Source organism: Palaemon carinicauda, chromosome 20 (genome assembly GCF_036898095.1).
Source record: "Palaemon carinicauda isolate YSFRI2023 chromosome 20, ASM3689809v2, whole genome shotgun sequence".
In the NCBI taxonomy this organism is placed as follows: domain Eukaryota; kingdom Metazoa; phylum Arthropoda; class Malacostraca; order Decapoda; family Palaemonidae; genus Palaemon; species Palaemon carinicauda.
Genome location: NC_090744.1, coordinates 40672779 through 40695800, shown reverse-complemented (window position 1 = coordinate 40695800; position 23022 = coordinate 40672779). Strand labels below are relative to the sequence as shown.

At 41.8% G+C, this 23022-nt stretch overlaps 2 protein-coding genes across 2 annotated transcripts in view; both read right to left on the bottom strand.

Annotated features, from left to right (window-relative positions):
* Nucleotides 1-19293, bottom strand: part of LOC137660295 (mitotic spindle assembly checkpoint protein MAD1-like) — an 87381-nt gene extending 68088 nt beyond the window's left edge. Inside the window, exons 1-4 of the mRNA XM_068395083.1 lie at nt 18964-19293; nt 13526-13698; nt 12629-12796; nt 9144-9209 (exon numbers count right to left, since the gene is read on the bottom strand). Of these exons, the coding sequence (XP_068251184.1) occupies nt 9144-9209; nt 12629-12796; nt 13526-13698; nt 18964-19189 (633 nt within the window). The 5' untranslated portion in view covers nt 19190-19293. The remainder of the gene's footprint in view (nt 1-9143; nt 9210-12628; nt 12797-13525; nt 13699-18963) is intronic.
* Nucleotides 19294-21391: 2098 nt separating this feature from the next.
* The window catches only part of LOC137660294 (cytochrome P450 2L1-like), a 52556-nt gene continuing 50925 nt past the window's right edge, over nt 21392-23022 (bottom strand). The window contains exon 6 of the mRNA XM_068395082.1: nt 21392-22475. Coding sequence (XP_068251183.1) covers nt 22288-22475 — 188 coding nt within the window. The 3' untranslated portion in view covers nt 21392-22287. The remainder of the gene's footprint in view (nt 22476-23022) is intronic.

Sequence of the window (23022 nt, the reverse complement as noted above, 5' to 3'; positions counted from 1 at the left end):
TTGTGGTAGGGGGGCTTTGGTTGTAAATCAGTTAAACTTCCGGGACTATAGGAACAATATCTGGGGAACTGGCCTTGTGGAACTAGCCTTCTCGTTTGCAGGGAAAGTCTTTGAAGATATCGTCTTTTTCAATCCGGAAGGCAGTGCAGGAACAGTTATGCTTACACTGTTGATATGATTGTTTTTTGACGGGAGTCCCCGGTAGCTGTCATATTAGGTAGTGCAAGATATACTACCCACTGTCTGGGATTCCTCAAGACCTTATTCGATATACTGTACAGTACCTTAATCCTCAGATCAAGAAAAGATGCAGTCTCCACTTGATAAAGTGATTCCCTTGTAGGAGGGAAAAATGGTCAATGGCCAAGACCTGTCCACAGACGACTGTCAATTGAAAGTGCTCAAAAGACAAGTGTGAAAAATTGCATGAACACTTAGGGGAGCGGTAAACGGAGGGAATGAATCCAAGGCTACGTGTCCTTTAATTCTACAGTATTCTATTTGTAAGAGCAAACTGAAGAAGTCCGTAAACCTTCTCAGGGGCGAGTTTTGGTAGATCATGAGCAAAATCAACAAGCACGTCTGGGAGGTTGTATGGCTCCCCATACTGGAGTAGATGACTGGACCTGTAGGTTGCCAGATTCTTTCTCAGTGCTTGCTAAAGGTGTGATGCATGATGGGTCTGAATTGTTATCCCTGAAGGGCCTAGGCCTTAAGCAGTAACTAATTATGGAAGTGAATCGCTTGTGCCTTCTTCCACTATTACCACACTGTCTTTGTTCCCTAAGGGACATGACTCTCATGACTCCGTTGTCTGGCAAAGTAGGAGGCAATCATATTTTTTTTCTCTGGGTTTCAAATGGACCATGAGGTATTGGAATAGTGCATCAAGATGACTTTGTTCTTGGCATTTGATCAGATCAAATCAGTGTAATACCTTAACATATGAGCATAATGTGCTCCAGGACCGAACTCATATGTCAATGCACTCATATCTCTTAGTCAATTTTTCCCATATAAAATAGAAAAAAAAATAAAAATTATCCATTCCCACCCTCTTAAAAACACCCAAATCAATGATATAACCATGGAAAAAATGACAAATTTGTAGATAATTTGTATTTTTCCTAACTATACAAACCTTAGCTATCTAATAGGGGTTATTACTTTCGGCGTAGCTGAAAAGACGAGCCATTAGAATTTTAACGAGGGTTTACTACCCCACCGCTAGTTGGGGGGGGGGGGGGGTAGGGAGGGTAGCTGGCTACCCCCCCTCCCCCTTACACATACACACCTGTGCTTGAGCTCACTTTGCTTGGAGGTAGGACTTCAAGGGGGATAGGGCTGGCGGGCAAGTTTGATTAAATAGCTAAGGTTTGTATAGTTAGGAAAAAATACAAATTATTTACGAATTTGTCATTTGTTCCGTAACTGACATTCAAACCATGCTATTTAATAGGGGTGACTCACCCATTAAGAAGGGTGGAAAGTTCCAGCCAGTACTGGTTTTTGGCTTTGCCCGGGGACTCATTATTTGACTGCGGCCTACGCAAGCTGTGTGTGAAGGTATAATAAAGTGTGACTCGTCCTAGGAAGTTGACCTGTAGTTCTTTAGATGGAAACTTTAGGCTAGGACTCTCCCAATACCACCTTGTCAGGGTATGGGGACGTGACAGTATTAGCTTAATACTAGGAACACAAGGAAACATGCTTTACCTGCAGTGGTTTGAGGTCAGCTGTGCAGAGAACCCAGGATGCTGCTTTCCCCAAGAGAGGGGAAGATGAAGAAAAGAATAAGGGCCAGACAAACCTTTTCATTCATGCAGACTAAGACCGGGTAACAATGACCTCAACCTTCTGCTACTTGTCCACTAAGGAGCCTGAGGTTTTAAACCAGCTGTTGTGCACCCACCACAGGGCCGATAGAGAACGTATCGAGCCTCCTGTGGGTCACGTCTTGCAGGTAGTGGGCTGTGAAGGTTGTCTGACGCTTCCACACCCCAGCCTGAAGAACCTGCGTCACTGAGAAATTCTTCTCGAAGGCCAGGGACGTAGCTACGCCCCTGATATCATGTGCTCTAGGGCGACGTGACGGAGGAGGGTCTGGATTCAGGGACAGATGGATCACCCTACGAATCCATGCCGAGATGGTATTCTTGGTGACCCTCCTCTTAGTCCTCCCAGTGCTAATAAACAATGCTTGCACTTGAGGACAAAGTGTAGCCGTTCTTTTGAGATATAGCCTCAGACTCCTTACTGGGCACAGTAGGAGATGGTCTGGGTCATCTGTTACAGAACGAAAACTCGAAATCTGGAAGGAGTCGAACCGAGGGTCCGGCATCCCCAGATTCTGAGTCTTAGCATTAAACTCAGGGACAAATTTGAACGTTACCTCCCCCCATCCCTTTGAATGGGCGATGTCATATGAGAGACCATGAAGTTCACTGACTCGCTTGGCCGATGCCAAAGCTAGTAGGAACACCGTCTTCCAAGTCAGGTGGCGATCTGAAGCCTGGCGGAATGGTTCATAGGAGGTCTCTTAAGAGAGCTGAGAACTCGAACCACGTTCCATGGAGGAGGTCTCACTTCTGACTGAGGGCAGGTAAGTTCATAACTTCGTATGAGTAGGGAAAGTTCCAGCGAGGAAGAAATGTCCATTCCTTTGAGCCTGAAGGCTAGACTTAAGGCTGAGCGATAGCCTTTCACCGCCGAGACTGAAAGGCGCATTTCTTCCCGCAAATACACAAGGAACTCCGCTATTGCTGGAATAGTGGCATCGAGTGGAGAGATACCCCTTCCACGACACCAACCACAGAAGACTTACCACTTTGCCTGGTAGACAGATGCGGATGATTTTCGCAGATGTCCAGACATCCTAATCGCAACTTGTTGCGAAAATCCTCTCTCAGCAAGGAGAGCTGGATAGTCTCCAGGCGTGAAGTCGTAGCAAAGCTACGGCTTTGTGGAAGATGTTGGCATGTGGTTGTCTGAGTAGATCGTGTCGTGGAGGGAGTTCTCTCGGAAGTTCCGTTAGGAGTTGCAGAAGGTCCGGAAACCATTCCGCGTGACGCCATAGCGGAGCTATGAGGGTCATTGAAAGATTGACCGATATTCTGGTCTTGTTGAGCACCCTCCTCATCAGACAGAACGGGGGAAAGGCGTACACGTCGATGTTGTCCCACCGTTGTTGTAGGGCATCTTGCCAGAGCGCCTTGGGATCCGGGACTGGGGAGCAGTACAGCGGAAGTTTGAAGTTCAATGCTGTCGCGAACAGATCCACAGTCAGGGACCCCCCACAAAGTCAGGACTTTGTTGGCTACTAGATGATCCAAAGACCACTTGGTACTCACTATCTGAGACACTCTGCTCAGATTGTCGGCGAGCACATTCCTCTTGCCTGGAATGAAGCGTGCCGATAGTGGAATCGAGTGGACTTCGGTCCATCTCAGTATCTCTACTGCAAGATGGGATGGCTGCTTCGAAAAGGTACCTCCTTGCTTGGTGATGTAAGCCACTACTGTGGTGTTGTCGCTCATCACCACCACAGAGTGACCCGCCAGGTATTGTTGGAACTGCTGAAGGGCCAAGAAAACGGCCTTTATATCTAGAAGATTTATATGGAGGCACTTTTCTGATTCTGAACACAGGTCTGAAGTCCTGTGGTGTAGCAATGTGGGCCCCCCACCCTTTCTTTGAGGCGTCCAAAAACAGCATCAAATCCGGGGGGAGGACAAGAAGATCCACTCCTCTTCGTAGGTTCTCATCTGTCACCCAACACTGGAAGTCAGTCCGTTCCGCAGGTCCCATAGGGATCATTACGTCCGGGGAATAGCAACCTTGATTCCACCGGGACTTGAGTCGCCACTGGAGGGATCTCATCCTGAGGCGACCGTTGGGAACTAGACGAGCCAAAGATGAGGGGTGACCGAGGAGACCTAACCACGATTGGGCTGGAAGCTCTTCTCTTCTGAGATAAGGGCTTGCGACCTTCCTCAGCCTTGCTATCCTGTCGTCTGATGGGAAGGCTTTGTGGAGATTGGTGTCTATAATCATGCCTAGGTATACTAGTCTTTGAGTGGGAAGCAGAGAGGAATTCTCAAGATTTACCATGATCCCCAGATCCTGGCAAAGTCTCAGAAGTTTGTCTCGGTGTTGAAGAAGGGATGACTCCGAGTCTACTAGGATCAGCCAGTCGTCCAGATAACGGAGGAGACGGATGCCGATCCTGTGTGCCCACGACGATATTAGGGTGAACACTCTGGTGAAAACCTGTGGTGCTGTGGAGAGACCGAAACACAGCAACTTGAACTGGTACTCCTTGTTGTCTAGGCTGAATCTTAAGAACTTCCGTGAAGACGGATGGATTGGGATCTGGAAGTACGCGTCCTTCAGATCCAGTGTACACATGAAGTCTTGGGGTCTCACTGCAAATCTGACCGTGTCTGCGGTCTCCATGCTGAACGGAGTTTGCTTGACAAACTTGTTCAGAGCCGAGAGGTCGATGACTGGTCTCCAGCCTCCAGATGCCTTCTTTACAAGAAAGAGTAGACTAAAGAAGCCTCGGGACCCGACGAGGACCTCCTGGAGAGCGCCCTTCTTCAACAGGGTCTAGACTTCTGCCTGAAGGGCCTGTCCCCTTGCTGATCCCATGGCAAGGGAGCTCAATGACACTGGATTCGTTGTCAGGGGAGGTTGAGATTTTGTGAACGGGACGCGATATCCCTGACTGATTACGGAAATCGTCCAGGAATCGGCCCCAAGTTGCTGCCACCTGTCTGCGCACTTTGAAGGCATCCCCCTACTGGTGGACATGCAGAGGGACTGCCAATCCTAGCGTTTGCGGCCTCGGCTGCTCCCTCTAGGATTCTTCCCTCCCCTGGAGGGCTTCTTACCTAGGGCTTAGACACCACTGTCTTCGCTGCCGTTGTCGGTTTCATGGTCTTGGTAGGACGGGGCTGCTGGGGTGCTGGAGGCTTATAGGGCTTGGATGTCAAAGCCCTATGTAGGAGGGAGTGTTGGTGAGACTTCCTCCACCTCTCAGCAGCATGCTCCATGTCCTTAGGCTCAAACAGGTTCGTTCCCATCACGGAAGAATGTCTGAGCCTGCTTATCTCGGTGCTAGGGACCTTCTGGTGGAACCTCTCAGACACCGCATCTCGACGTTTCAGGATGGTGTTTGCCCACAAGTTCGAGACTTGGTGGGCCAGAAACTTGATCGTGCGAGTGCCTGAGAGTAAAAAGGTCTCCATAGCTTTCCTGGTACGTTCTTTGGATAGATCCTCCGAACGTATCAGGATACCTAAGGTCCCTAACCAGATATCCAGCCACGAAGTGGCCTGCATGGCACACTTCGCAACCCTCTCCTGATTAAGGATCTCAGTCGCCGAGAATGAGACCTGCCGGTTGGAGAGTCTCTCAAGAGGGACTCCCCTGGTAAGCTCTTCCAAAGAATGGTGAAGGGGAAGAGCTAAACAATGCTCCTCTAAGATTTCAAAGTACCTCCTCTGCTGTACACGAGGAGGTGGGAGAAGCTTGTCGCTGGCACTGGATCGACCGGAGGAGGCAAGCTCAGAGAGCTGGACAGCGATCTTGTCCCTGGTACTCTTAACCCCCTGAGACCAGGGCAAAGCTGCACTGGCCTTAGAGGGTTTTTGAGTCCCAAATACTCGGTCCAAGACCGTGTCTTTGCCCTCTCGAGGAGGAATCTCTGGGTCGGCAAACCCATTGAGAGTCCTCATAAGGGTCAGAACCTGCCAAAATACATATTTTGACTCCTGCAGCTCTCCTCCGGAAGGACTAGCAGCGAAGTCTCCTGTCCCCAAAGGCTCTTCCTGGGGAGACTCGCAGACGTTCTCCGAGTGACTGGCTGGCTCCGGTCTAAGTTTTGACGAGGACTTCCATACTGTCTTGGAGTCCTTCGACTCCCTCCTGGGAGGGATGCAGGACTCCAACAACGACGGAGGTAGGCTCTTCTCCACCCCTACCCGAGAAGAATTTTCAGCGCGAGGTGGGGTTTCCCTCATTGGTGCGATGGGGGAACGTCTCACCTCACGTGACTTCCCTGAGGACGGGTAATCCTCGTCCGAAGGGGAGGGGAAAAAGGTCTGGGGGGGGGGGGGGGGGCTGCCTCGAAAGCTTACGAGGAGACAGCTTAGTCCTCGGAGAAGTTACCGCATCTGAAACTCCTCTTTTTCTCTTCTGGGTAGTAGATGCAGCCAAGGATTTTTGGCCCAATTTGGAGAGAACAGGCTTGAAAGCCTACGTGACCGCTCTGATTAGTGCCCCAAACCAAGGCTGCTGGCTGACGGCTGCGCTGTCACACACTCCCTCTGGAGGGACAGGGATCGACCGATCCCTGGGAGGAGTTTCCATAGGGGGGTTCGCCTGCAAAGAAAAAATGTCCCTGGACCTTTCTGGAACCTTCCCCCCTACCGGCAAGCGCGTTGTCCTGCAGCCTCGCGCGCGGGAGGATATTGACGATCGCGCGATGGAGGATACCTGGGTCGCGCGCGGGAGACTGCTGACGTGCGCACGCGAGGGCGATTGCGAGGGTGCGAGGGCGCGCGGGCGAGTGATGGCGCGTAGGGGCGTGCACAGTTAGCAGATTGCGCGCGCGAGGGTGAATGTTCGCGCGGGCGCGCAGGATCAGAATGAAGAGCCCCTGCGGGCGAGAGATCGTGCGCTCTAGAAGATGTCGTTGGGAGCGCGCGCAGGAGAGATAGCTTTTGCGCACAGGCGCGCAGCTGGAACCCGCGTGCGTTGGCGCGCCCCTTGTGGGCGCAAATCAGGCTGGCGATGCATAACTGTTGTGAGAGATGGGCGCGTGTAGGTGACTGTGCGCGATTGCACGCTGGCGAGAGATGGCGCACTGGCGAGTAGGGGAAGTTCTAAACTTCCCTACAGCACCCAAATCCGAAGACCGTGGGCGCGCAGGAGATCGTTGGCGCACAGGAGAGCGTTGGCACGTTGGTGAATGCTGCCGCGCATGAGGCGCAGTAGGTTGAGGGCGCGCAGTGGCGAGCAGGTGAGCGCTGGAATGCTTTAACAGGAAGATCTGCACCAGGTGAGCGCTGGTGCGCAGGTGAGCGCTGGTGCGCTATATCAGCAACAGGAGAGCGCTGACGCGCTATCTCCGAAGCCTCAATGAGGTCAGGAGAACGTTGGCGCGCATGCTTGGCATGGTGCGTAAGGGACGTGTGCGCTGCTAATTGGCGCGTATGCCCTTGTTGCCCTGAAGGGACCGGCGCCTGTTTCTTAAAAACAGGTTTGGTTGGCACATAAAGCGCATCAGCAGCCAGGAACGGCGACGGCAGGTCAGCAGGTCTGACGGGTGGAAGGTTGGCGTGCCCTTTGTAAGGACGACCTTCCACCAAAGGGGATCGCGAACGATCCGCAGAGAGGTCCAGGGTCGTAACAGGAACAGTTGGAGATCGATGGCGAGGCTCCTCTGCGGCGGACTGCAACGATGACGATGAACCTAAGAGGCGCCTCCTCACTGACTTATAAGGTGAAGGAAGGCCTCTCCGGCGAAGAGGAAGGCGAGCCTTACGACGTATGTGCCCTCTGGGGGCTGTTGGGTCAGCTAGCTGACCTTCAGCAGTCCTCCAAAGAGGAGTCTCTGTGAGTGAACTCCCCCGAGGGAGAGAATCACCGGCAGGAGAGACTATTGGACTTAGTTCCTCCCTCATAGGTTGAGCAGGAACGGGAGAAACTAAGCCTTCAGCTACTGCGGGTTGAGAAGTTGCAATTAGGAGATACCGCATTGGATACCTCTGACACCACAACATCAACAATAGACAGAGGATCAACCTCTGCCAAAGTCGGCGACTGCTTGACAGCTGCACCCAACTGGATGAGGTCAAACAAGGCTTCCTTGGAGGGCGAACCCTCGTGCCCCAAGGAAGACCAAAGCTGGAATAAATCAGTTACATTAACATTTAAATCCTCCCCCGGAGGAAGAGGTGGAGCTGCCTCGCTAGGGTAGGCAACGCCATCTCTCGATTGATTGATTGATTGATTGATTTAAGGTTTTCAGGCATCCTGACATCTAGGGTCATTGACGCCAATATCATTTAGTTTATATATATAAAAAATTAAAGAATATTCAATTAAAACCATAAAAGTTAATAAGTCATAATAAAAGTTAGATAGTTTTCAAAAGACCCACTTCTGAAACAAATCTAAAAATGCCACTTGCATAGTAGGACACATCATGTCCAAGAATCTTGGCAAGGATGAACCTGCCACCCTCACCTCGAGCTTCTAACAAATATCTATTCCCCAAGTTATTATAATTAGGGCATTCAGTCAATAGATGCCTCACTGTTAGAGGTACCAAACAGTCGTCACGCCATCTCTCGAACCCCGAGATCGGGAAACAGAACCACGGTCTACGCTACCACTCGACGGTCTCTCGAAAGAAACCGATCGAGTGGGAGCTTCGGTGGAGGTTTGGGCAACGGAAGAAGAGTCCTTGGGATTTTCTCCTTTCAAAGAAATCTTCGAAGGAGAAATATCCCGCCTGGACTTCTTCCGTCGCCGAGAGAACCTCTCCCACTGGGAGGTAGACCACTCCCTACACTCACCACACTTATTACTACTATCACACTGTTGGGCCCTACAGTAAGGACCGCCGACATAAATGTACCACAAGGGCGGTCGGGTAATCCAAGACATTTGCGCATGTTCCCAGAGGCCAACTTCACACTCAAACCTGTAGGAGAGAAAGCAAAAAGACATTAATGGCTGTCAGAGAGGCGAGGGTGAGAGCGGACACGTCCGACTACCACCTGAGCCGAGAGCAAAGTGAGCTCAAGCACAGGCGTGTGTGAGGGGGAGGGGGTAAGCAAGCTACCCTCCCTACCCCCCCCGCTAACTAGCGGTGGGGTAGTAAACCCTCGTTAAAATTCTAATGGCTCGTCTTTTCAGCTATGCCGAAAGTAATGACCCCTATTAAATAGCTAAGGTTTGTATGTCAGTTACGGAACAAACATGCTTTGAATTGCTTCAATACTTAACATACACTCACAAATAATACATACCACTAGAACAGTATATTTTTAACTACATCAACATTGTAGAGTAAATCTTTGTCTTCTAACATTCAATGATGAAATGGAAAATGGAAAACTATTCATACATACCTCAAGGGTCTTCTCTTCATCTTCTGTTTCCAGGTCCTGAACTCTCTGCCGCAACAATGAAACTTCCTGAAAGAATAATTAAAGTGTAAGTAAATTTATAAACAGTTTCAAAACACCAAATACTGTATCTATTTAAACAGGCATTGATATCCTAACCAAATTCCTTGAAACAAAGTATATACCGTACATAATGCAGTAAAAGTTTTAAAATCTATTGCTTTATTTAACATATTTATAATAAACTCCTTTACTTAAAGCCTATTACAGCTAATTACAAATAAACCATAAACCCAACAACTAAGGATTGCCAGCCAAAATATGCCTTGTACTGTACACAAGTTCTATAACTGATAAAAATGTAGATGCTACACAGGTTTCCACAATCAACCTTTGATAACATGTTTGTTAACCTACTTACAGCCTTTACCTAGCCCATCATCAACAGGCAACCCTCATAAAATATCTTAACATGTATAATTCCCATAAAAAGAATGAAATGATTTAACAAATATACAACTTAAATCATTTAGCATTACCCCTATCTAAAACTAGTCGTGCTACAATCTTCTGAAAAGTTACAATGATAAGCCTAAAAATATTACAGAGTGGAACACCTTACTACTTGTCAACATAATAATAGTGCTTGATCTACCAGAATCCAGACATGGATGATTCTATCTTTGATTGTCTTCTTACCATTATGGATATGATACAAGAAGATGATAGAAAGGCCTCTTCTATTTTTGTTGGTGATTTCAATGCTCACTGTAGGAAGTGGTTAAGTTCTGTTTCTCCTAAGTATCACAATGGTTTATGAGCTTTGGACTTTGCTTCTGAATCAAGCTGTGAGCAAATCATACATGAAACTATTCACATGTCTGGTAACTGCTTGGACCTCGTATACACCTACTCCCCTGGTGGGTTCATCAATTGGGACATCTGATCATGCCTTGATTTCAATAGTAGTGAAGACTGAGCAGCCTGTCCCTGACGTATTATACTTGGGTAATATTTATATAAAATCTCAAGCAAACTGGAATGGCATTTTGAGTGATCTTTTGGGCTTCAATTGGTCATAATTGTATAATAGTGTTCATCCTGCTGTTCCTTTGAATGAGAATCCAGTCAACACAATTGTTATGATTAACCCTTCTCATGTGCTTAGATACCAAGTGAAAGACAAATCCTGATTCAATGATGATTGTAGACGTACTTATTTGGAAAAACAGGAGGCCTATCCTCTTTGGAAGTGTAATAGATCAGATTTGACTTAGAATAACTTTACTCAGCGTAGAGATTTTGCTCAGAGAGTTTATGCTTCAATTGAAAAGGAATACAATTTAACAATAAAAGGACTCTTTCTGGTACAACTCAGGAACATAGAAGCAGGAAGGCTCTTTATTAATGGAATTCAATGAGTGGCTAGAGAAGGCTTAATAACAGAGTTTGAGCACTTGCCAAACACCAAAGAAAGTTGAAAATCTACATAAGCACCTTGCAGCTCAAATGTTTCAGGAATACTGAGGCGGCAGCGACCACTTTCAGAGATTTCTCTGGCTTCTTGGGATTGATCTTTCGTGAGAAGCATGCCTTAAAAGACCTGACAAACCTAGAACTGTCTACAGTACTAATATTAAATATATTACTCCATGGAACAGGAAATGGACATCTTTCTTTTGTGCAAATGTAGAGAGACTATACAATGAAAAATATGTATGAAATAAACTATAAATAATCAATTATTCAATAACATTGTATTATTAACAATAATTCAAATGAATATTTTGTAAATATCTAACTAGAAAATTTAATATGATAAAGTAATTCAAATATAATAAAATAACCAATACATACATAAACATTATAAACTGAAAAGTAAATACAGTATATATGAAGATAAAAAAATCTTATTGACATCATATGAGATCCCAAAATAATGAAAAAAAAAAATATTGAGCTTTGAACTAGACTAGAACTCCCAACACTTTGATACTATTGAATCAAAGGCACTTCCAACAGGCTACCACAACCCCTTATGTATGATCCCCAAAAGCATCAGCATAGGCTTGAGGCTTTGACATACAAAAGACCAGTCAACCAGTACAAAACCACTAGAAAAGAACCGTAAAATAAGAGAACTGTGAAGGGTTGTGGAATGAATGGTACTAGTTAAACTCCTAATATCTAAACCTATTAAATGTCTTATTAAATATTAGATCAACCCTAGGGAACTTGGAGAGTGTCAGTGTAGAAAGTAGAGAGGAAATTGGAGACTATTTGGGATAGGAAAACAAAAAGGGAAGTGGGAAGAACATTGATCACTAGAAAAGCTACTATACCCTGATATACCGGTGCATAACTTTTTAAAGCTCTTCATCCTTCTTCCCCCTAACTTTATCTAGATAAGAGAGAACTTCTCATTCTCCGAAATTCTATCTCACATTCACCCTGCAAATCATAGAATATTTAGCCTCTATATTACTCATATTCAAGTGAAGATCATATCTTATACCATAAGGCCAGGATTATGTTGACATGCATGAAATCTCACTGTACTAGAATCTAATGAGGATCTTATTCATTCCAAACAATTGTTAAAACAAACGAAAGAAGCCTAGATACCACGACAGCAAAGCAGAGTGAGAAGAAAATTTTGAATAAATTCTATCAGAGAAGTTAACCAATGTCACCTAGTTTATTAAACTCATGCACATTTATTTCCACATTTTCTTTTCACTGTGCTTGTGCCTGAAGCAAATAGCCTATGAGTATTAGAAAGATTCACTGAAATATTAAAAAATAACAGAGTATACTCTCACCATCACTGAGAACCTCTGGAGATTGTTGATTAGTTGGTATACACAAATAATGAGCCCGTGTACACCCAGAAACCAAAGTACCATAAGGCCATGCATTAATCTACCTGAGCCACTTAATCTTTTTCTTTTACAAAGATTTGTTAAAGTAATTGGTTTGTGAGGAAATGTATGAACTGGTGCCATCCCAAAGTTTTAAATAATGCAAATGTACAGTAATACAGAAACAAGGTTCTACTCAGTATGTTATATAAATATACACAGGTTGATTTGGCATTATAAGACCTACAGTAGTCCTCCAACAGCTTGTTACAAGACACAATCTACTACCAAATTTCCTGAGCATTTAGCTAACTCTTAAAAGGCAAATTTCACAGAGCTACGCTTCCTTTGCTTTGCTAACTTTGGACTTAATGGCATTGGAAATTATATAACTTCAAGAATTGATTTCCTGAGATCAAATGTCATAATACTGTTTAATAATAAAATTCATTTAAATATAGACACCAAACCTATTCTGCACATATAATACTCCTGGTAGGATAAAGAAAACAATAATTTCCAAAAAAAAAAAACATACCTTGTTACCATCTTCCTGAGTTCAAATTAAAAACATGAAAGAAATAACTTATTATTCACCAGCAGTGACCAAATAATCCATAAACATACCTCAGTAAGCCTATTATTTTGCTCGATATATTCCCGTTGCATATTTACAACCTTTGTCTCTGACTCGTACGAGGACATGTTGCACTGTATCTTAGCTTTCCGTGCCTCTTCCTGCGCCTCTCTCTGAGAAGCCTGCAACTGTTTGATCTTATGTTGTAGATCATCAATCTGAAAAACAGCGAAGTATTAATAGATATTCAAGCGATTAATTTTGGCATCAATAGTATCATGGCAATTTTAGAGGAAGTATCTAGAGGTCATCATTAACCCTTTTACCCCCAGGCTATTTGTAAATTTCCAAGCCTTAACCCCCAGGGGTTATTTTTTTTCAAGCACATTTTGCAGTATATTCTTTTTTAAATTGCTCCAACAGCATTAATTTTTGTCATAGAGAGGTCAGGTTGATCTCATTCTCTTGGAAAATGTCTGAAGTTTCTCAAAATATTATCAAAAATATGCAAAAAAAATTTTAAATAGCAGTTTTTTTGCAAGAACGTACCAGTACGTCCATGGGGGTAAAGGGGTGAGTTTTGTGAAACGTACCAGTACATCCTTTGGGGGTAAAAGGGTTAATAAAAAAAAAAAAATTCAGAAAATAAAGGAAGATGAAGGGTTATAGCACTATGATAGGAATGTACCATGTGCTGTATTATCAAACACTACAGCTTAAACCATACGTACATATACAGTACTGTATACATATGTGCTGTACAGTACAGTACTTAAAATAAGCTATTTTTCAAGCTAAGTCACAAGCACTGGAACCAAGTGCAGTAAAAACTTAGCATGAGGAGGTGTGACTCTATGTCTCTTGACTTTGGATCTTCTAACGTACGAGGCACAACCTCTATAACCTAAATAAATTTGTGTAAAATGGACAAATAACAAAGTACATACCAATTCTTTGTCTCTTAAGAGTTTTCTTTTAAGATTATCTATCTCTGTTTCAGTTCCAAGCCTTGCCCTCTTGTTACAGGTGTCTATGTTGTGTAAGCGTCCTTCGAGCACCATTATTGTAGACTTGGCTTCAGCCAACTCTGTGTCTTTCTCTCTGAACCTTTTTGCCACATCTGAAAGTCAAAATAATAAAATCATTCTACTAAAGGTGATCAAGATAAAATATTAACAAGATCTTTATAAAATGATGAATAAGTTTAGCAAGAAGGTTGAGGGTAAAGTAAATACACGAAGCAGTAAAAGTCACATAAACAGACAAAAGTATTATAACATTCAAATAACAAGCCCCTAAAAATATATACTTATTGTAAAACAGGGATAAACTTATTTTCTTACATGCAAAGAACAGGCAACAAAAATAAATTTTTTTAAAGTTAATTATAATTTTCATAACTATAAAAACTTGAGCCCTTTCATAGGAGTATGACTTCAGCGAAGCTGGAACAACCCTTAAAAAATTTAACCAGGTAGTTATAACTACCTACAGATGGTGGGTAAGCCTTGCCCTCCTGGTCCGGTATAGGAGCAAAAGAGATGACACCTATCCATCTCCTGACTTTCTGAGAATGGAGAGGTTACAGGCATTAGGTTAGGTCCATACCAGGGGTAAATGGTTATCAGTCACAGGAGAACCTATATCTTTGTATAGGGTATGTTGTCAGAATGTATACGACACATAAGGTAGTAGGTTGCCCAGGGCACTAACCACCTGTTGAGATACTACCGCTAGAGAGTTATGTGGTCGTTTGACTGGCCAGACAGTACTGCATTGGATCCTTCACTCTAGTTACGGTTCACTTTCACTTTGCCTGAGCATACACCGAATAGTCTGACCTATTCTTTACAGATTCTCCTCTATCCTCATACACCTTACAACACTGAGATTACCAAAAAATTCTTTTTCACCCAAGGGGTTAACTACGGCACTGTAATTGATCAGTGGCTACTTCCCTCTTGGTAAGGGTAGAAGAGACTCTTTAGCTATGGTAAGCAGCTCTTCTAGGAGAAGGAAACTCCAAAATCAAACCATTGTTCTTTAGCCTTAGGTAGTGCCATAGCCTCTGTACCATGATCTTCCACTGTCTTGGGTTAGAGTTCTCTTGCTTGAGGGTACACTCGGGCACACTACAGTATTCTATCTAGTTTCTCTTCCTCTTGTTTTGTTAAAGTTTTCATAGTTTATATAGGAAATATTTAAATGTAACTGTTCTTAAAATAGTTTATTCTTCTTTGTTTCCTTTCCTCACTGGACTATTTTCCCTGTTGGGGCCCCTGGGCTTATAGCATCTTGCTTTTCCAACTAGGGTTGTAGCTTAGCAAATAATAATAATAATAATAATAACAATAATAATAATAAAAAATGGGGTTGAATACATTCTATCCATCCTCCCACTTGTCTGAGAGAATGGTGGAGATACTTCTAAGCAAATCACATCTGAAAAGAAAGATTGCTGTTTTGAGCTTTATATGCATCTGACAAGATATCTACCAGATAGCAATCATTCTAACTTGCTTTCTAGGGTTATGCCAAAGATGATACGTAAATTAGTGACTACTAAACTGCAGTCGGCAAGCTAGTAAACGGCAGTCAGCAAGCTAGTGATAGGCGAGCTGGCAATTAGAGATTGGCTAGCTAATGATAGGCAGTTCGCAATGCCCAGATCGTGTTTGCTGACAGTGGTACTGTCAGAAAAACCTCCTGAAGAGAAAGGGACCAAGGGTTCCCAGTGAGGAGACTCGGCCGATGGTTGATACGGTGCGTCCACCTTCGAAGATGGAATCTTCAGGATCCTGAACTTTTCTGTGAAGCCTCTTCCCTCTTTTCCCGGCAGGCGCACTGTAATGCATTTGCGAGACCTGTCAAAAAGTTTTCCCTTTCGTTCTTCTTGCCTCACACGCAAGTGTGCAGGAGAGTGCTGGAGCGTTGGCGAGCGCTTGTGCGCAGGAGAGCGCTGGTGAGCTAAAGAATGCTGGCTAGCAGGCAAGCGCTGGTGCGCAGATGAGCGTGGGCGCACCGGCGAGTGCTGGCGAGCCGGAGAACGCTGGTGAACAGGCAAGCCGGAGAATGCTGGTGCGCAGGCAAGCGCGGGCGCCCAGGCGAGCTGGGGAATGCAAGTGAGCAGATGGCGGAGCAAAATCCCTCAGATTTGGGTAACATTTCGATAGTCTAATGATTTTTGCTCCGCCGTTCACTCGCGAAAAAAGAAAAACATCAAGCTCCTATGTACTCACAAGCGGTAATGGCGCTGAGTGGGACCCTACCAAAATATTAGTTATTTGTTTACAAGACCACGCTCTCCATTTACTCCCAAATTATGCATTTCTGCAGCTCTCCTCTTCTTGTACAATAATTAGGAGGTTTTTTAAATGTTGGGAAAGCAAAAAATGGCAACTATCTTGGTTCCCTCACTAAACAACCTGGAACTGATACCGTCAACATAGTCAACCAAACAGAAGTTTGTGATGCCAGCGTACATAAACAGACGTTCGTGATGTCAGCATACATTTGATATACTGTACTGTATATTCAAAATATATATCAATTACTCAAAAGTGTCACTATTTGTGAATTGTACATTTCATGGACACTTTTGGGTAATTACTCAATTTTTCATTTAGAATATATTTTGAATATACAGTATATCAAATGTATGCAGGCATCATGAACTTCTGTTTATGTATGCTGGTATCACATACTCGGTTAGGTTGACTATGCTGACATTGTAAGTTCAAGGTCATTTGGTGAGGAAACAAAGCTAGATTTTTTATAGCCCATCCCATCTTGCCATTTTTTGCTTTCTCACCATTTAAAGAACCTCCTAATTAATGTGCAAGAAGAGGAGAACTGCAGGACTGCATAATTTGATAGTAAAATCAGAGCAAGATCTTGTAAACAAATACAAAATATTACCTATTTTCTGTTCAAAATGTTGTTCCGTCCGTAACTATAACGGAACCTTTGCATATCAGCGGCTAGTTCCTCACGCACTCATTAAAAATAGACATAAATTAACCTAAACTTCCCCCCTAACCTAACCTACAAGCCGTGTCCTTACCTACTTACCTAACAAAGGGGGGGGGGGGGCTAATTGGCCTCCTGCAAACCCCCTTACACTGCCGTATTCTTAATTTAGACATAATACATGTGGCCGCTAACATACATACACCCCATTCGAGAGTAAAAGGAGAGTGTAATCTTGTAAACAAATACAAAATATTAGCTATTCTGTTCGAAATGTGGGGTGTCTGCCGTTTATGGGGACAGGGATATCTTTCTTATTACTAGCCAAATCGTATTTCATTATGGGGTTGATGTTCTTTACAATTTTCTAACATACCATAATATGATGTTAATTTATCGTTTTGACTAATAACACAATTTACCTTTACCACGGCAATATTTTCTAAGTTCATCATGGTCCGTACGCAAGTCACGGGTAGCTCCTGCTTAGTTTCCAACTTTCCCGATAGACAGAGCCCGTGTCATCCCAGTCTAAGAAACGTTCGGTTTTACAAATTAATACTGTCCCGTCAATCTACATATTTACCCCTTAGTTAAGTCTGTAGTTTACAAGGACACGTCATTTTTAGTGACATTTGATACTGCTGGGATATTTATCATGAAATGTTATGTTAGAAAAAGGCCGTTACAATGCGTTGTACGCTGAAGCCACGGCCAACTTACTCGGTCGTAAAATTTCCCGCAATCATTGTTTCCTGCCTGATTATAATAACACCCGTTTGGCGGCGCTCGATTCGCATATCAGCTGGTCGCGCAAGCATGAACAGTTTTCGATGTTCGTACGTATGTTTTCGCTAATTCCAACAATTTTCATTTTAATCTCTTGTTAAGATTGTTATTTCTTTCGAAATCGTCCCAAAATTATGCCGAATACTATTTTGTTTTATATACAAACAAAGGTTAGGTTATCCAGCATCTAGTTAAGATATTTCGTCAGATAAAGCCAGTGTCAAACAAAGCAACCGAACTAACCCTTTCGTGGGCCGCGTGATTTCAAATTTTTAATCCCCCCCATGACCCGAGATTGACCTACAGCCGACCCTTTCCAACTCTAACCGCCGTGATGGATAGACCTGTTCCGTATAGTTTCTCTGTGAATGATATTTTCGAGTTTATCTCCCGTATTGATCAGATTGATGCAATTAAGACCCTCAGATATATACATCTACGTGATTTCACTCGTGTTACCCCCGAATTCTTTCACTATTTATTTCGAGAAGGCCTCTTAGGGGACTTTAGAGGTACATGTAAAAAGTGTAAAACAGGTGATGTGGCCCTCATGCGTGATGGCTGCAATGTGGGCAATGAAAAATCCAATTATTTCTGGAGGTGTAGGAACCGCAAGTGTCGCCGAAAGTTCACAATGCGGCATAAATCATTCTTTGAGTGAAGGACCAAGAACCGGAGGATTTTGGTTTAAGCGACTACGAAATTTAAGGTAAGCCTGAGTAACCTATAATATGATCATGTGGATAAGATATAATTTTGAGTGCTGCCCAAAGCTTCTTTTCTGTAGGAGAGAAACTTACGAAGGGGGTCCGGGGGCTTGCCCCCGGGTAGGGGTAGTGACCTGGGAACTACTAGGATTGGTTAGGTTTGGTTTGTGGGGTTTGTATGTTAGCAACAGTGTTTGGGGGGTCGCAGGGGGGCGTCAGCCCCCCCGTTTAGTTCACGAGGAAGGTAAGGATATGGCTTGTAGGTCAGGTTAGGAGGGGAATTTTGGGTTAGTTGTCCATTTTTCTCGCACATTTCCGACATCCATGACCAGAGGGTTCCTAGTATGTAGATTGTTGGGACAAGCATTCACAAAACCAGTGAATTTAATATTTCATTCCGTGATCATTCCCGCGAAAAAGAGCAGATTTTCCTACTTAGTTTCCAACTTTCCCGATAGATAGAGCCCGTGTCATCCCAGTCTAAGAAACCTTCGGTTTTACAATCTAATACTGGTTTTACAATTTAATACTGTCCCGTCAATCTACATATTTACCCCTTCGTTAAGTTTGTAGTTTTTAAGGACACGTCATGTAATCATTCCCGTAAAAAGAGCAGATTTTGGACTTTTTTTTACTCGATTTCAAGAAACATTCAGTTTTACAATTTAATACTGTCCCGTCAATCTACATTATTTAACAAATCATTCCCGTAAAAAAGAGCCGATTTCGGACTTTTTTACCTCGATTTTCGGCCGGTCAAAGGGCTGTCCCCATAAACGGCAGAGGCTCCCCTATGGTATAGGCTACGTCTCACAAATATATTTTACCGGGTGGCCACCCTAGACAGCTTTACCAAATTACCAGAATACCCATTTTTCTGTTCAGCTTTACCAGAATACCTTCTTTTACCCATTCCTTACCTAATCCAGTAAGAGCATCTAAGGGCCTCTTTCGCGCTGACTGCTGCCCGGCGGACAATTTTGACTCATCCATAGAAGAGTCGCTCTTGATATCGGAGAAATTCAAACGTAGTCGCGAGCTTCCAGTTTTGTACATGGATTCTCTAGCTTTAGTCCCACTAGATACGAAATTCCTGAAATCATTGACAGTTCTCAGAATCATCGTAGGTTCTGGGGATTCATCCATGATGATATAGGAGTGTAATGGTACTGGTAACTGGAATGGAAGTTATGGAACTGTTGTCGAAGGGCCGAAGATTAAACCACTGTAAACAAACTAATACTTTACAACCGGATTGTCAAGCGTAACGTATGTTTCTGTGGGGCGTCTAGTGGTTAGCGCTGTAGTATTGTTTCTTTAATTTAGTTAAGCCATTTTTGAAGAGAGAGAGAGAGAGAGAGAGAGAGAGAGAGAGAGAGAGAGAGAGAGAGAGAGAGAGAGAGAGAGAGAGAGAGAGAGAGCATGTTCATTGGAGCAACAAGGTAAAAATGCCCATTGTCTGCATCGAATTGCAGTTTACACTTTTTTCATCGGCATAATCAATATCATATAGGCTCTCTTCAGAAGCTATTCTAATACGATAATTTTATTTATGTAGGCCTAGAATATAATTTTTGGAGGGAACCATTAACTCTATACTGAAAACAACACTCACAAAGAATAAACACATAATAAGAATATACAAAACAGTAGCTTACAATGATAATGCCTTGTCTGTCAAGACTAATTGATAAAAAGCCCACTCATTATCAGTATACAATTTTAGAGTTTGTTTTAACCAACATTATGCATTTGCTAGCTTCAGCTTCAGTTTACAGCTTTTTTATATTATTTTTTTACCCATGTTACGCGAAGGATATTTTAATATGTATATCTTTAAAAAAAAAAATCTTAGTTTTTGCATATCATTTTAGTTAATGGGTCATCTCACTGAGATTAGGTAATGCATATGTCAATATTCGTATTCTTTGTTGAATTAGACCACTTAGTATAATTTTTTTCCTCATTCCTCAGCACACACACATTATATATATATATATATATATATATATATATATATATATATATATATATATATATATATATATATATATATATATATATATATATATATATACATCCTACACAGTTTTGATGGAATCCTCTGCTATTTCGATCTTCTATTTTTGTCTTTTGTTCATATATTTCAGAAGTTTTAGTTCACACTAACTTGGTCAAAAGATGTTTTATAGACTTTTATAGCATCTGCTATGGCTGGTTAGTTTAAATAAACTCTGCTTATACCAGTAAGGGTTATTGCCTGAAAGTGACCTGCAAGTGTGCTTTAGTAAACTAAACTAGTAAGAATTTATTCCGAACAGGAGGATGATAGAAAAAAAAAACTTACAGGAAACAAATACATATTACTTTATATCACTTGTTCATGTGCACTTTTGTGAAGACTTTGTCTCTTCAAATTTTTACCATCATAGCTTTTAAGCGTCCCATTGATTTCTTCACTGTAAGGACAGCTTTTCCAGTCCTGTAATACAAGGGAAACCTACACTTTACATGACCTTCACAGTCATTTTATCATATACATTCCAAGGAATTCAGAATTTTACACAGAATATTGTTTGTTTATTGTCAAATCTACATTATCGAAGCACTTGGAAAAATTGGTCATTGTATTCACTCAATGGTACTCAATATATAACCCACTTGATCTATCATTTCTCTGTAAATTCATTACTGGTGATCACTAGACAAAAGTCAACCTTTTGATGAATTCTATTTTCAACTGCTTTCTGAACCAGGTCTCAGTTGGACAGGAACTTGCAGTCTATTAAATTTCTTATTCCTGATCTAAATATTAATCTCTGGCACCGTCACTCAATTAGCTCATTATGCATGTTGCATAAGATTTTTTATAATTCTGACCATCCTTTACATTCATATCTTCCCAGACAGTTCCATCTTGTCCGTAATACTGGGGGGGGGGGGGTTAGATTTTAGTTCAGGGTGAGGCAGCACTAGCCTTATGCAGAAAAAAAAACCCTACACAATCCAATTCTTATTTGGCTACTAAATGGTGAGGATGCCCTGACGAGTAGTTGGAAGAACATTGTGTAGGAATATTTTAGAATTTCAGAATTTGTTCGCGGGAGGGAGAAATTTCATATTCTTAAGAGAAAACACAGATTGAATGAAAGCAAGTTTTCTTTGAACAATTTACAGTTTTTTATTATTTTTCCTATACAGTATAGTTTATTCGTTATTTCTCTATTTCATTTCCTCACTCGGCTGCTTTCCCTGTTGAAGCCCTTGGGGTTATACCATACTATTTTTTTATTAGGGTTCTAGCTTAGCTAATAATAATAATAATAATAATAATAATAATAATAATAATAATAATAATAATCTTTGATATAAATGTAATTTACAAATGCAAGTTTGGATTGCATTTGAAACATTATTTGACCTTGACATTTTAGATTGATTTAACTGTACATTCTTCAAATCCTGTAGTAACAAGCTTTTGTAACATTTTACTATTTTCCATTAACAATTAATATGAATGATTATGACAATGCCGACTTATCCATTCACTTTTAGCTTCCGAATCGATGAATAGAGTTATATTGAAAACAAAAAAGATAATCAATGTTTTCTCGAGAGAGATAAACACTTACTGATAGTTTTATGAAATAAAACTCGTTCATTATCTTCCATTTAATCATATAAAAGTTATCTGCAGATTATATACAATTTCTTCATACATTTCCTTTCCTAGGTAGTTAGCACTACCATAATTCAGAGGACTTCTCTAGATCCTGAGTACTATCTACATCAGACATTTGTAACTGATTTGTGTAAATTTAAGAGGTATGCAATATGAAATGTGATATGTAGAATAGGAAATCTATATTAGTACAAGATTGTACTATCTTACTGTATATAAATAACTCTGCTGCTTAAATCATAGTAATTGCTAAACCAGTAAAAAAGATTGTATATACAGTACTGTATGTATGAGCATAAAGTATAATTTATATATATATACTGTATACATACATATATATATATATATATATATATATATATATATATATATATATATATATATATATATATATATATATATATATATATATTGTATATATACATATAAGCAAGAAATGCAAACATGAACAATTTATCAAAAATTCCCCAAAATAATTCTAATTAAGGAGGAAAAATTATTTCTACATTGGAATCCCAACCCCCAAAAATTCAGTCCATCCTCTCTAAATCAATTCAGCCAATCAGTTCCTGTCTCGGTTAGATATAATAAAGTCCTGATTCTTTGCAAGTTGTGCCATAGGTAGAGCTTGTGGGTTGGTGTCAATTTCCTGTCCCTCTGGTGGCGAGAAAGTGAAGTTCTGTAGCAGAGCTGCTGTGAAGATGCTTAGCTCCATTCTGGCCAGAGATTCTCCCAAGCAACTTCTCTTGCCTGGATAAAAATGGATAGAAATAAAGCCTAGATTAGATGAATGAGTAAAGCGATGGACAAACATGAATAAAAGAGAAGGGACAGCTTAGGTTAAAAGAATAATCAGAACTATGGAACAACGAATGATTGAAAATAATGAAAAATATTAGTTTGAATTCTGCAGAATTAAAAAAAAAAAACAGAAAAATGAGAGAGGATAATGGCAAGGTAAGTTAGAAATATGACCAAAATGATAGGTAAACGAATTGATTAAAAATCAATGAAGATAAAAATTAATCAATGGAACTTTTTTTTTCAAATGATTGAATGAATAGTAGGGTAAAATATGATAAAATAAAAAGTGTTGAGAAATAAGTAAAGGTAAGAAGATGGGTAAAAAGGATATATTATGTACTAAAACATATGAGTGGATGAACTAAGATAAAAAAAAATATAAAACTAGTTCAATACAATTAAATTGTTGGAAAAATAAAGCGATAATTTAAATGACATGAATAAATTACTTTCATAAGTAATTTTTCAACGGATTGGAATAAAAAGGGATGGA